The 15,879-nt window shown below is 40.4% G+C and overlaps 1 protein-coding gene across 3 annotated transcripts in view; it reads left to right on the forward strand.

The window, feature by feature from the left end:
- cdc42bpb (CDC42 binding protein kinase beta (DMPK-like)) overlaps positions 1 to 15,879 on the forward strand; it is a 419,833-nt gene that overhangs the window by 62,380 nt on the left and 341,574 nt on the right. Inside the window, exons 33-38 of one of the 3 annotated variants that reach the window (XR_013934750.1) lie at positions 1,291 to 1,375; positions 2,504 to 2,621; positions 2,835 to 2,957; positions 7,635 to 7,744; positions 7,997 to 8,061; positions 9,154 to 12,013. Coding sequence is in view for 2 of the 3 variants with exons in the window: in XM_080453508.1 (XP_080309634.1) it covers positions 1,291 to 1,375; positions 2,504 to 2,621; positions 2,835 to 2,957; positions 7,635 to 7,744; positions 7,997 to 8,061; positions 9,154 to 9,240 (588 nt within the window). In the remaining variant the exon portion in view is untranslated. Of the gene's footprint in view, positions 1 to 1,290; positions 1,376 to 2,503; positions 2,622 to 2,834; positions 2,958 to 7,632; positions 7,745 to 7,996; positions 8,062 to 9,153; positions 12,851 to 15,879 lie in introns of those variants that run through there. The other 2 variants (XM_080453508.1, XM_080453509.1) reach the window with 2 other exon arrangements.

Raw genomic sequence — 15,879 nt, forward strand, 5'->3', positions numbered from 1 at the left:
TCATTCAATTCTGAACCGATTCTTAAATTTTTAAATTATCTATTAGCTGTGAAGGGTCTTCTTTCATGTCTATCAGTCATGATTTATTTCGCTATCAAACAATATCAAGCAAAATCACAAAATCGTCTGAGTTTTTTTCTTTTTTCTTCGTCCCAGAAGTGGGGAGGATATCACCCAAACTCTCAAAACCCCGGACATTTGAAGGATTTTATAAACCCCCCCCCAGACAGCCCCCCAAAAGAGGATATGTCCGGGTAAAAGAGGACGTATGGCCACCCTGCATGAATGATGTAATTCAGAGTCAGACATACTCTGTAATATATGGTGGCTGTTATAAGCAGCAGTGCCGTGCGGGACTGCTGCGGGGGGTGGGGGGTCTGGGGACTGTACGAGCAAAAAGAGGGACGGGTCAGGATTTAATTCATAAATGTAAGTTTGCTCATCCTGGCGCTTCGTTCACTATTTCAGGAATAAATGGCTTTGCACAAAATGTTAACTATAAAGATAACAATGTGGCCATCCACATTGATGAATTGTCTATTCTATTCTGTATTATTCTATACCTGCATATTATTCTATGCATATATATTATTTTCATGGCAATGACAAGCTATATGATCGGCTCGGTTGGCTGTGTTGGCTGTGTTCCAGTGATCCAGCTGTGTGAGACGTCATAAGTGATCGCGGAATTTGCCGTCGCTTTGAAATGACACGCTAAGTGCAGTCCGATCCTTTGAGGCCAGCTGGTCGGCCACTCTGTCCTCGCAAATAATCCTCGGCTCCTCGCAGGGGCGGGGCTTAGGCGCGAGTGGAGGAAGCGAGGAGAGTGAGCGAGTGACCGAGCTTTGGGGAATGGAATCTGGCTATTGTGTCTCCTACGGGAACTGGCGGACATCAAATTATTGGTTTAGGAATGAGACAAAAACAAAAAAATATCCATGAATTCAAGTCTCCATGGGATGACTAATGGATAGAAAAAAAGTCATTTTGGGGGTGAATTATCCCTTTAACTCTCTGTGCCAATGAAATAAATAAATATGTTCGAGATACAGCCTTGATACAGCCTTGTTCAGTTATAAGTTAAACAAGGAGTGGATGGAGCTGCAAATCTTCAGATAATGATATCTTGGGTTCAAAACATTTTTTTCCCCCCAAAAAAAAAAACATGGGATTTTTCGTTCTGGCACTGAGGGCATTCAGAAAAAACTCGGGATAACTCTGGGCTTGGCACTGAGAGAGTTAATGAACATAATGGTTTAATGAGCCTAAAATCTGTCTGTCTGTGTGTAGATCAGGCCTCTGAACTTGGAGGGAACGTTGAATCTGTTGGGATCAGAACAACCCAGACTCATCTACTTCAGCAACGAGTCCTCAGGTACAAACCTCACACTGTGTCAGCCTGGACATCTAACGGTTAAAGGCTTTATGAGGCATTTGTAAAATGATAAAGTACGTTTACAGAGTGATAAGAGTGATAAAGCGTGTTAGAGAGGCTATTTTAGTACAGATGTGGATACAGGCATCCTCAGGCGTTGCTGCCTGAGGATGAGCTGTTGACTCTGTTCTGCTTTGGAGCTTTGCCGTTTTTGGGAACCTTTAACACATTGACCGCCGGGCCCGTAGTTCTACGGGCCGTTAAATCCAACGGTTAAGCGCCGATCCCGTAGCCTACGGGCTGTGGTGCTTTTTCCTTTTTTTCAATTTTCTAGGGGGACCATTTTCAGTGTAACACCACCCGATGTCGACCGGAAGTGCGATCTCGTTTTTTGTTTCCCGTCTGTCTCCATTCTAAGTCGTACACAAAAACCCCTGTAAAAGCCCCTGTAAACATGTAGTTTTTCATCCTCGCATTTCCCATGTTAACATAAACGATCAGAACTCAAACATGGCGGCTCCGTTTGACACGCGGTCTCGACGAGTAGACACCAGGACATGTGCCCGTTGTTTACAAACAGTGGATCGCGCAATCTAAAGGATTTTAACGGGGCCTATGGCGACCTGAAAAAAACAAAAAACAACAATAAAACGTTGGCACTGGTGAGTACATTATGAGATTAACCTCTGGCGGTCAATGTGTTAAGACTATCCACTTTTTAGGGCGGCACATTAATACGGTTGTGTAAGGGACAGCATCCGTTCAGCTATAAATGTATATAGCACATTGTTTGGCTATTCAAAAATAGCAGATATACAAGCTCATAGCGCGTCACTTTGTGCAGCGCTATGAGCTTGTAGATCTGATATTTTTGATAAATCGTCAACATTTGTGACAAAACTTTGAATAAATATAAAGCAAAGATAGATTTTAACAAAAATCTTTGACTCTGGAGGTTCCTGGAACTAAATCGTTTGAAATGCATATAAATGTGGGGGTCAGAATGCCTGAATGAATTCATTATTGTCTTTCCTGTAATCTATGAGAACTAATACCATCCGCTTTGTCTCTCTCTCTCTCTCTGTCTCTGTCTCTCTCTCTGCCTCTGCTGTTCTCTCCTCCTCCCAGAGGGGGAGCTGTCTATTCCAGAGCTGTCGGAACACAGCAGGAAGTTGATGGTTCGAACGCGCAGTAAGAGGAAGTTCCTGTTCAAGGTTCCAGAGGAGGAGAGACTCCAGCAGAGGAGGTACTTCCCGTTTTATATTGCATGGACTTCCTTTCTATTTATAATAGCATTCAGTTCAATGGCAGGCGTGCAGCATGGGGCATAGTGGGGCTTGTAGACTCTTAGTCTTGTTGTTATGTGTTTAAATGCGATTGTGTGTGTGTGTGTGTGTGTGTGTGTGTGTGTGTGTGTGTGTGTGTGTGTGTGTGTGTGTGTGTGTGTGTGTGTGTACAGAGAGATGTTAAGGGATCCAGAGTTGAGGTCCAAGATGATTTCCCATCCGACAAACTTCAACCATGTGGCTCACATGGGACCAGGAGATGGAATGCAAGTTCTGATGGATCTGCCTCTGGTACTGTCCTCTGCTCTAATTTAATATGTTGTTCTGTAGTTTGATCTATTTTTAATACATGCTACTGTAGTCTGTTTATTTTAAGCTACTGTAGTCTGTTTATTTTAAAGGTAGGGTAAGAGATATGTTTTGGTTAAAACAAAAGTGTTTTTTGTTAAAAGGGTAACGCACTATATTGTGATGGTAATCATTACTATAGAGTGTTGGTTCAGTAACAGTGTTAAATAGCTCTATATTATGATAGTAATCATTACTATAGAGTGTTTGTTCAGTAATAGGAGTCTCCATGTCTCTCCTGCTCTTTAATAAACAGAAAATGCATTTTCAGGGCGGGATGAGTACTTTCTAGCCTGGTAAACCCTCCCTCCGGAAATCTCATTTCCATTTGATTTCAGGAGTGAGTCTGGCCTGATCCGCCTGTCTGCAATATTGGCTGTGCTGGAGTTGGGCGGGAGTAATACCGTTGACTGACAACCCCTTCAGCCAATGATAATTTTTCCCCTTCAGCCAATCAGCAGTTCACCAGTCTTAATGTGACGCGACGGGACTTTTGAGACAGCCATACCCAAAATGGGTTGCCTTATTCGGATAAAATGGTGTCACTGCCCGCCCCTACCGGTTCTCTAAATTTTTATTTTTAAATAGGCTTTGTCATGATTAATTGACCACATATATGAAGTTAAACAACTAAATTCTATCCAAACGATATCTTATAAGTAAATTCCGTGCCTCAAAATAGAAGTTAGAGAGCTTTTTGAAGTAAAAAAATAGCGGAGAATTGGCCGCACAAGAAAAAGATGGCTGCCGTTCGTGTTTTGGGCTCACTCGAACTCGCCACCTGATTGGCCAACGTAAGCTGTCAATCACAGAACAATGAGCGACGACGCTGATAGGCGCGGCCGTTTGGCATACACAGCCAATATTGCAGAGAGGCGGTTCATGCCAGACTCACTCCAGGAATCAAATAGAAATGAAGATTTCCGGAGGGAGGGTTTACCAGGCTAAGTACTTTCAGCTTTTGGTACTTTACGTACATTTTGATGCCAATACTTCTGTACTTTTACTCAAGTAAATTTTGAATTCTGTACTTTTACTTGTAACAGAGTATTTCTACATTGCAGTATTGATACTTTTACTTATACAAAAAAAAAAAAACTTATACAAAAAAGGAAAGTAAAGAAATGTAGTACTTTTCCCACCACTGCCCAGGGGTAGCAGGACTTTGGTATACCATAGTCTATTCTATTTCGGTATGCTTCTTTAGTCTACTATAGTTTATTCCATTTTCAATCTATTCCTTCTATTTTACCGTATTAGCACTGTAGTACATTCTAAACTCCTTGTGGTGTTATTCTACTAATGTACTTGCATGTGGTACTATTGTAAAATAATCTACTGTACTCTTGTGTTTCTCAGCATGATGCCATGAGTTTTCAAATCTAATCTTGACCGAGGGATAGAAATCTCTCCTTTCCTCTCCGCCCATCCACTCCTCTCTGTAATAGGGTTCTGTTAGAGGTTATGTGCATGATGACTGACCTGTAAATCTCTCTCTTTTTTTGAAAATTCTACTGTTGCTGGTGAATTTTCTTCAAAAATACTCTTAGCCTAATTTATACTTCGTAGTACGACGGTGTCGCTGGACAAAAAAAAGAAGAACTCTACGAGCTGAGCACGATTATAATAGTTTTGGATTTTTCATTTTAGTTTCAATTCAGTTCGTTTTAATTCGTTTTTAGTGCGGGTTTGCTAGTTTTTATTCGTTTTAATTTTTTATGCTTTTTTAACGCTTAGTTTTAGTTTAGTTTTTTATTAGTTATAGTGTTAGTTTTAGTTTTTTTTCATACTTTGACCTTTTTGAATTCTGCACCTGACAAATAACCCAATAAGAGTAAGTACTGTGTAATAAAAACTCAACAAAAGATACCATTTAGAAAATATATATTCAGTTACCGTATTTTCCTGCATCTGAGTATAAGGCGCACCTTCAATAAATGTATTATTTTCATATATAGGGCGCACCGCATTATAAGGCGCATCCGCACTATAAGGCACACTGACGGTGCGCCTTATAGTGCGGAAAATACGGTACTGTTGGACAATCAACGAGAAAAACGAAAACGACGGGCATTTTGACTATAATTTCAGTTAGTTTTATAAACACACAATACAGTTTCAGTTAGTTATCTTATTTTTTTTATTATAGTTCTTATTTAGTCTTCGTTATTTCGTTAGTTTTCGTTCGTTTTCGTAATAATAATAGAGGAGGTCTAGCACTAGTCTTATCCGTTTGTTTTTGAGAGGTCCGCTAGTTTTGTTTTGTCCGACGACACCCGCGCACAACGGAGAATTAAATGAAGCCCCTCCTCTCCTTCTCTCTCCTCCTCCTCCCTCTCCTCTCTCCTTCCAGTCCAGTGATGTCACTTCCTCCCCCCGCCCCCCCCTCATCTCCCCTCCCTCCAACTTTGAACATGTGTATCACATGACTCCTCTGTCCGCCGGGGTCTTCCTGCAGACGGACTCCTCCTCCTGTTCCTCCTCTCCCTCCTCTTCCTCTCTGGGCAGGGTAGGCCTCTCTCTCTCTCTCTCTCTCTCTCCCTCTCCCTCTCTCTCCCTCCCTCTCTCTCTCTCTAGAGCCACATCCTGATACTCGAATGTCCCTCCTTCGCGTTTGCCACTTGCGTAGTTGTTTTTGTACCGTACCCCTCACTTGCGTAGTTGTTTTTGTACCCCTCTCCCTTTGAGAGGGGTACGAGTGACTTTTAGAGCTGTTTCACCGTACAATGCAAGTCAATGATGAGCATATTTTGAATCATCAATTTCTAATCAACGGAGCAATTATTTTTGTCCACTAGGGGTGTGCCGATACACTAATTTCACGAAACGATACGATATTGGGCTCACAACTTCGATACGATTTCGATACGATACGATACGCACTTTTTTATTATGAAAATATATGGGGGAGAAAAAAAAGCAAATGCAAACAAATAATTCTGTTTTTGCATTATTCAGACATGCGAACTTGTAGCTTTTCAGCTACAATAGCCGTTTTGAATCCAAATAGGGCAATAGTGTGACACCTGACCCAAAAGAAAACAACATGTTGTCACCCTTTTCACCTCGGGGCTGTTTGCATGCCTGATTATTATTATTGTAAAAAAATAACCATATCAAAACGATATATTTTTTTCTCAAAACGATACATATTGTCACGAAAACGTATCGCGATTTATCGCGGGACGATATATCGGCACACCCCTATTGTCCACCTTTGGAGTTACATCATAGCAAGGGAACTACAAACCCAAACCTGGTCTTGCCCTTTAAGGAATGGCAACGCTCCTCAGCAGCATTTTTAAAAGCCGAAAGAAGGAGAATTTTATACGTCACCGGACAAAAATAACAGGAAAACGTGCTGCTGCAACTGTCAATTATTTCCTTAGCGAACATTTTATCGATTACTTTTTAGGTTAATCGAATAATCGAGAAGCGTGTTTTCTTTGATTATTTATAAAATTATGTGTATGATCAACGAATCAACACGGAAAAAGTTAAATACGTTTTTAATGATCGATTAGTCTGATTAACCACTTCAGCCCTATTCTATGACAGTGTCTCGCAAGAATAGCGAAAATAACTGATCTACAAGGTCACGGGGTTCCACGGCCAAATACAAGTTTGAGAACGACTGATTTAGAAGGCCTCAGGTCTTAACACATTCCCTGCCAGGTATTAATTAATTATTTATTTAGCTTCTGCCAGGTTTTTTTTTACCTTATAGTGACGATCTTTGGAGAGCCAAGGGAGCCGCGATGTGCACATGGATGTAAAGAAAGCATGTCTAGGGGGAAGGGTCTGGTCTATCCAACGGAGAAAAAATTTTGTAACCGCGATCGGCCATTTTGTTTCCGGTCGGCTGAGTGTTTTTCTAAAACTCATAAAGGAGTGGACGGGAGTGTCATTTTTTGGGATGATGTCACATCCGTCCATTCCTTCTTTCAGGGTCCTAGGATCATTCCTAAGTTGCGTTTTTTTTTTTTTTAAATACTGAGATCTTCGTCAATGGCAGGGAATGTGTTAAGGGGGTTAAGTGGTCAACATTTGGGACGCGAACCATTCCCGGCTCGCGGCGGAGGAGTCGAGGAGGCAGACATGAGAGTATTGGGACGCGGCTTCTGTCTTTCATCTCTCCATCGCGTTCATCCCTCTTTCACCCTCTCCCTGTCCCTTTTTTTTCTTCCAACTTGTCGTCTTTTTTCTTTGTTTCTCCGTTAATTTATTTTTGTCGTCGTCCGCCTCTCCTTCACTCTCTTCCTTTAACTCTTTGCTTCCCACCTCACTTTCCTGTGTGGCCGATTAACTTCCTGTCTCGCCGTCCAATCATCACTCACCTTTCTTCACTGGAGCCTACGGACAGGTTTTAACTGGTTGTGTGTGTGTGTGTGTGTGTGTGTGTGTGTGTGTGTGTGTGTGTGTGTGTGTGTGTGTGTGTGTGTGTGTGTGTGTGTGTGTGTGTGTGTGTGTGTGTGTGTGTGTGTGTGTGTGTTTGTGTGCGTATGTCTGTGTGTACGCGTGCGTTCCTGTCTGTCCATCTGTCTTTGTATGTGTGCATGCGCGTGTGTGTGTGTGTGTGTGTCCAATCATTGTGTATGTGTTTGTGTGCGTGTGTGTGTTCAGAGTGCGGCCTCTCAGGATGACTCAGCGAAAGACAAGCCCCGCCCTCTGTCCACTGTGTCCAGTATCTCCCGCCAACAGAGAAGCAGAACACACATTACTAGAACAGCTTCAGGTACCACACACACACACACACACACACACACACACACACACACACACACACACACACACACACACACACACACACACACACACACACACACACACACACACACACACACGTATAGTGTGTGTGTGTGTGTGTGTGTGTGTATTAACAGTTGACTGTCGTCTGTGTAGCATTTCCAATAATATCCTATGTCCCGCCTCCCCATGCTCAATACCTGTGTGTGTGTGTGTGTGTGTGTGTGTGTGTGTGTGTCAGACTTTGGAGCAGCAGCAGGGTCATCAAGGAACATCTCTGACCTGGACCAGGACTTTGATAGAGAGGTACATGCATACAAAACTACTATCCTAGACACACACACAATATAAATGTCGGATTGAAAAAGGTGAACTCGTTTTCACCGCCTGAAAGGGACTTGAGGCACCGGCGAGCGAGCTTAGGCGAGTAAGTCGCCGTGCCGAGCGTTTGCGAAGTCACCTCCAGCCGACTCAGCGCCGTCCGAGTTATGTCCCGAGTCCCGTTAGGGACAGGATCCTAAATTTTTGCCATGGACCCCCAGAAGAGAAGATTTATCAAAATTATTCAATATTTTCCAAACGTTTTATAAAACTTTGCTATTTTTAAATAGCCAACATATAAATGTACATGAACAGAATCGTCTGTCGGGTGGAAACCTCAAATGTACAAAGATGTTACTTTTCAGGATTCTAATGAACACATTCGGTGCCAGAATTTTATAATAACAGATTACGTTCGGTGCCAGAAATCTCACCGTTAAGCTGCGCGGCGCTGTTGACTCCACGACGAGCAATCCATGTGAAACAAAGCATGTGTGCATTTTGCACGATGGTCCTGGCTAACGCCTGGAACGCTAACATCTTTACCGGCAAAAAAAAAAACGGCAAAAGTAACAGATCGGCAAGCTTGAAATGCGTCGCTTCGTGCATGCAGATCTGCTACTTTTGATACTTTAGTGTGACGCTGTGGTATGATCAAGTTGGGACATTAACCCATTCAATCCGCATGAGCTTGTAGATCTGCTATTTTTGAAAAATCTTGACAATTTGTGCAAATCTTAAACATTTGATAACTCAAATCTTTGCTTCTGGAGTTCCCTGGAACAAAATATTTTACAAATGTTCGCTTTAAAAATATATATATTCAAAGATTTACACACATTTTCACGATTTTTCAAAAATAGCTTGTAGATCTGCTATTTTTGACAGAAATGCTTTCCTGGATAGAATGGGTGAATTTACGAAAAAATACAAAAAGTTAAAATGTCCAATACCATTTTTTTTTTCTATTGCTAAATTATTTAAATTAAACTTATTTTCTCTCCCCATCTCTCTCTCTCTCAATCTCTCTCTCTCTCTCTCTCTCTCTCTCTCTCTCTCTCTCTCTCTCTCCCCCAGCCTGACTCTAACAGCAGTAATCTCAGCTCGCCCCCCTCCCCCACCTCGCCACATCGCAGCCAAACAACACTGGACAGCCTGGACTAACACACACACACTATTAGCCAATCACAGGACAGAGAAATCAGACGGTAACACGGGGTCTGAACGGAGGTCTTTTAATTTAAAATAAGAAATTATGAAATCTCACCTTTTTTCTTTTTTTTATTTCCACATGGTTATTTGTTTGATAAAAGGTGTTTGTTTGTGTACAGGACCAGAACCATTAGAAGAGCCCCGGGTGTCTGCTTTTCGCTACCGTCGCTCGACGGTATCTCGCGCCGAAAATAACCAACCGCGGTTGTGGTCTTGTAGATCGGTTGTTTTTTCGGCAGAGGCTCTAAACGTAGTTTCAGATGGGCCGGGCTTTTCGGAGCGCGATACCGTCGTGTCGACCCAAGTATAAAATCGGGCTTGAGACGCAATGACTTATTTTTTTTTCTGTTTGTTTTAACTGAAAGACGAAACTGTTTCACTTTTTACCTTTTTAAGATTTGGTTTGTTGTTTTTCAGGATAACGATATCGCTCTAAAGACACGTGCGCGCACACACACACACACACGCCATCTTATGTCGTCGTGCTAAAAACCAGGGCCTTCATTCATCAACATTGTGTACAAACTCAAACCATTCTTAAATCCTCTAGTCTTAGTAAAAACAACTTTGAGCTGCAACTGTTCTTTCACTGTTTTTTTCTGCCCCGTGTAAACCAGATGTGTTCGGCAAAAAATAGCCGATCTACAAGCTCACAACGCGACGCGTTGTGAGCTTGTAGATCGGCAGTTTTTTGCTGAATGTCACCCCCACCCCCTAGAATATGGACGCTCAAGCCGTTTAGGTGGCTTCTGAGCTACAGTTGGGTATTTATCTGCTTAAGAATGAGTGTAGTTTAGTTGTAAGCACATCATTGACCATGCTGACACAACCTTGCGGTAGAACGGGGTTCTGTTAATGAAATGACAGCCGCCATGGGGGGGAGAAGGGACTTGATGTAATTAAATCATAATTTGCAAATATTTCTGCACTTTGACAGAAAATCTAGTCTCTTCTTAAGCTAATAGTGAACGATTACTACCACCTCGCCTGAGGTTACTAACGTAACCCACGTTCTTTGAGTCATGATTGAGATTGCTCACATCTGCACAATAAGACACAATATCACAAATATGATGATAAAAGAACCTTGATTTCTGTGTCAGATAAATGTTCCATCTTTTTTGTTTGTTTTTTTTGCTCCTTTTAACACTGACCACACCGTTCAATTGGCTAAGTCAGACATTAGTAGTCTACAGTCAGACATTAATAGTCTATAACGGTATTCATCTTAGCCTCACAGCAATGATGGTCATTCCTGAAAGTGAAATGTGTATAAAGTAACATAAACCTGTTTTTTCTGCAAAGATTACAGAAATAAAAAAAAAGAAACAGACAAAGAGTCTCAAGTGGTAGCTGCAGTACCTTTATTTAAAAGGTTTAAAGTATCAAACGGTTATATCTTCATCGGTGCTGAATAAATATCTGTACATAAAATTTAAAAAACAAAAGTTTGCTTCATTTAAAGTGAGACCCACTGTGCTTTATGTGTGGCAAGTTTATGAGCACATTTTATACTTCAAGGCAATTAACAAAATGATTTGCATAAGGCATGAAAAGACAGTGGAACTTTAACCCACAATTTCTATTCACGTACACGTACATCATGCAGTTCTGCTTCTCGGCCAGTAGGTGTCTCACCAGACCACAGAATCTAAATCGGTGGTTCTCCAAACATTTTCATGCCAAGGACCCCCAAATGTATATGTATTTGGCTGCGGACCCCCATCTGAAAATGTTTTGTGCCAAGGACCCCCAGAAGAGAAGAGAAAAATCTAAATAACTCAACTTTTCTCAATAGCCTACTTTCAAGATTTATTTTCTTTTAAAAAATAAATAAATAGCAGATGTACTCGCTCGCCTCATGGCACAACGTGACACCCTGTGAGCTTGTATATCTGCTATTTTTGAATAGCCTACGTATAAAATATGGATAAAGTGGTTGAAATTTATTGTGAAGCAGTATTAAAAAAATGTTGGGGACCCCCAGGAACCCCCATGTAGGGACCCCTGACCCCATTTTGAGAACCACTAGTCTAAATGTCTCAATAGAAGAGCAGGGAGATCAAACACAAACGCCACAGTTTTGTAAGTTATATCGCATTAACATACAGATTGGTTAAAATAATGTTTTGTTGCTTATGAAAAACAAAAACAAAAAAGATAAATACAACAACTTAAATCAGCACATTTTGTATCAAAAGTAACAATTGTTGATTAAATCAATCAGTATTTAGTTAGGCTGACATTTTAAATAAAAGGCACTGGAGAAAATTCAAAAGTGGAAATTCATCTTAATCCTGGATTTAAAGAACTAAACAATGACTCATCATGTTTTATTTGAAATTCATGAACATTTAGTAAACTGACCGTAAGGCCAGCCGACAACGTGATGAGGTTTCAAAAATGTCGACGCAGCTGTAAACCATTGAGTGGTTTAAATTACCTTAGACAACGATCGCCAAATATTTGAAAATAAATCTATTCTGTGACTCACTGGGAGCCAGGGTAGAGATCTGAGAATTGGTACGTAATTCCAAACTCTTAGCAGCTACTTTAATTTAGTCCAACATGACAGTTAATGTAGCGCAGTGGCTCTCAAACTTTGTCATTTCAAGGACCCCCATAACTCTGAGAGGGTAACAAATGGAACCAAATGGACCCGTGAGGGTCCATTTGGTTCCATTTGTTACTCACTCAGAGTTACAGACCTTTAAAGGTCCATTTGGTTCCATTTATTTTGTACACTCTCAGAGTTACAGACCTGTAAGGGTCCATTTGGTTCCATTTGTACACTCTCAGTTACAGACCTGTAAAGAGTCCATTTGGACTCCCCTCAAGGAACCCTGAGGGTCCCTGGGACCCCTACTCTGAGAACCACTGGAGTATTGTACTTATAGCCGTGTGTGTGTGCGCTCACATTTTGATAAACGCCAAGTATTTTGTACTCAACGTTGTACATAGGACGGAATTTAGACCATTTTCTATGCAATGTTGATGAATGAAGCTTCTAGTCAGACAGACAGACGGACAGAGAGACAGACAGACAGACAGACAGGTGACTATGTCATATCTGTTGGAGTTCTTAATAAAAAACACTGTATTAAAAAAAAAGAAAGTTGCACATCGTTTATATTCCAGATAAAAAGAATAATATTAATAATCCTTTTTGATTTTATGTCGCTGGTATTTCCTGTTTTATCCTCTCTATAGCCTTCATCCACCTAAATAATGCCAACTACCCCTCCACCCCCACACAAATACCCCCACCTGAATACACCCGACCACCCAAACCCAAATACCCAACTTCCCCCCCACCCCCCCACTCAAATTAGCCCCAAACCTCCCCCCACGCCCGCTTAAATACCCCAACTACCCCACCCCCACCCAAATACCCCACCTCCACCCAAATAATCCAACCCCCACCCAACCTACCCACCCCAAATGCACCCAGACTTTAAGACTTTTCTGGTTGAATTGAAAATTTAAAAAAATACTGTTTTTATTTCTGTTTGTAATTATTGAATTATTGTTAGAGACATAAGCGGACAAATAAAAGAATATCTGATGATCCGGTGTTCAAGTCTTTATTGGCTGCCTCTCTGTGCATCTCATCTAATGAATGTGTTGTTCTATTATCAGTGTTATTCTTCTATTATCAGTGTAACTAAGTACTGTACTTAAGTACAATTGTGAGGTATTTTTACTTAATTGGAGTATTTCCAGTTTTCAGTACTTATACTTCTATTCCACTACATCTCAGAGGCAAATATTGTACTTTTACTCCACTCCACTTATTTGAAAACTTTAGTTACTAGTTACTTTGTAGATTTTTATTATTATTACAAAACACACATTGACCACTTTAGCCCTATATACATTTCGGCCATTTGAAAATAGCAGATCTACAATCGACGCATTGTGAGCTTGTAGATCGGCTACTTTCAAACTTTTTTATACATTTTGAACTTGTGAAATGGGACATTATGCTAGCCTGGTAAACCCCCCTCCCTCCGGAAATCTCATTTGCATTTGATTTCTGTGAAACAAATGTGTGTCGCAAGCTTCTTCCTTTTGACGGTGTCAGGTTAACATTATGCACAACTTCTGTACTTTAAGTATATTTTGATACCAATACTTTTGTACTTCTACTCAAGTACATTTCTAATTCTGGACTTTCACTTGTAATAGAGTATTTCTACAGTACATTATTGATACTTTTACTTAAGTAAAACATGTGTACTTTTTCCACCACTTATTATCATGTTTAATTAACAGTGTTAATTTTGACAACAAATGTTTATGTGGTTTTAGTCATAGTCTTTTGAATACAATTCTATTTAGTTTTCAGTTTCAGTTGACTAAATATAAGATGTTAGTTGACTAAATATAAGATGTTAGTTGACTAAATATAAGATGTTAGTTGACTAAATATAAGATGTTAGTTCTTGACTAAATCTACAGTTGCCAATTTATGTTGGTGGCCCGTGATGGTGTCATAATGCCTGATTTATACTTTACCCGAAAATAGCCGATCTACAAGCTCAACATGCGTTGCAGACGTGTTGTGAGCTTGTAGATCGGCTATTTTCGGAGAGCGACACCTGCACGCAATCGAGCATAAATTGACTTGTCTTAGTTCTACTGGATCTCTTCTCCACTAGTCCCTCCTTATTTTAGTCATAGTTTGTATTTGTTGACGAAATTGCCAATATATTTAGTCATAGTTTTAGTCACCAAAGCTTAGTTTGTATTTAGTTTTTGTTCAGTTTTAGTCGACACAATTAACACGCCATACGTTTCAGTGCCTGAGATTAACTTTTATTGGCTGGTGGTAAACGTAGCATTTGAGTTTTGATTGATTCATTGAATAATTATTTAAAAAGTTTTCAAAGACCCTAAAAACGAATTCAAACAGTTTTTAAAATTTCATATCAATAAAATCAATTCCATAAATGAACAAAAAGACAACATTTGAGAAGTACTGAACATAGCATATCTACAAGCTCACAGCATGTCTGTGAGCTTGTAGGTCGGCTATTTTCACTAGTTAGGGTCCCAGGGAGACATTAAATGTCTCTTTTGGGTCTCAAGCTGAAAGGTTTGGTAACCACTGCTCCAATGTGCTTCTCTGTCACTGCCATAGACCAGTGGTTCTCAACCTGTGGGTTGGGAGTGGTCCCCACATGATTTTGAGGGGGTCCCCAGATGACAGGAGAGTGACAATTTAATACCTAAAAAAAAGGGGGGGGGGGGGAAAGACCATTACTGCATCAAAAGTAATCAACAAACTATATTATAAAAACTGGTCAAACTTTGGCCACATTGTCAAATAATATAAGAAAGAGGGAAAGATAGTGATTGTAGATCTCCAAAAATGTAATGTCTCAACTCCTACAATTCTAAGTGCTTGTCAGGGGGCGGGGTCCCCAGTTCAAATATGATTATTTTGGGGGGTCCCCAGTTCAAATATGATTATTTTGGCGGGTCGCAGCCTAAAAAGGTTGAGAACCACCGGCATAATAGTAATCTGAAAAGGTTTTGTGCAAGGGATCCCCAGAAGGGAAGATTTGTATTAAAAAAAATATCTAAATCTTTCAAACACTTTGATGTCCAAATGTCCCCACAAGTATAGTGGAATATGAGAAATTGTCGTTGTGAAGTCCATTTTCCCAGTCCTCACAAGAAAAATGGTAGTTTTATGGTTGAAAAAAAGATTTTTAGAGTGGCTTGTAGATGTTTGGTTTAGGCTGGGGATTAGAGATCTCCAATGCAACGCATGCGTTGTTGACGAAAACAATTGCGATTATGTGTCACTTTAACAGAGTGCCGTGCTATGAGCTTGTAGATATGCAATTTTTTGAAAGATCATGGAATATTTGTGCAAATCTTTGAATACATACACATGTCAATTTACACTAGAAAATAAACTATTGGCAAGTTATTTGTTTCCCTTGCTTGCTAGCTGAGCAATTTACAATGTTATGTACATTAAGGCATTTATCAGACGATCTTATCCAGAGCGACTTACAAGTGTGAGATCATAATAAGCAGAGAACATGGACACTAATCAATTAATAACAAGGTAAATAGTCACATAATGTAAAGCAGAGGTCTTCAACAGGGGGTCCGCGACCCCTAGGGGGTCCGCGGAGGTACTGCAGGGGGTCCGCGAAATTGTTGTTTAATTATACAATATTTTTGTTTGAAAAAAAAAAAAAAAAAAAAAAAAATTTCCCCAAAAATGTCAAATTGTCTTTAAACATAACATGAATCCATAGCAAACAGATAAATGGAGGCACAATGCACAATAACATGGTATGTTTATACATATTTTGTAGAGAATTTTAATTTTGCACACCTACTGGGGCTGGTGCGTAGGAGCAGGCAATATAAAACACAATTTTATACATAAATATACAATATATGTGGTAGCCCCCCCTACCCTACGAGGTAGGGGGTCCCTGCTCCATCTACCCATCAGTTTGGGGGTCCCTGGCCTGAAAAGGTTGAAGACCCCTGATGTAAAGTGAAGAGAGAACAATGTAGTGGCTCACATAAACTAGGAAACCAGGTAAACAACTAGAAAAGTGC

Source organism: Gymnoscopelus braueri (assembly GCF_963280865.1).
Source record: "Gymnoscopelus braueri genome assembly, chromosome: 16".
NCBI classification, from domain to species: domain Eukaryota; kingdom Metazoa; phylum Chordata; class Actinopteri; order Myctophiformes; family Myctophidae; genus Gymnoscopelus; species Gymnoscopelus braueri.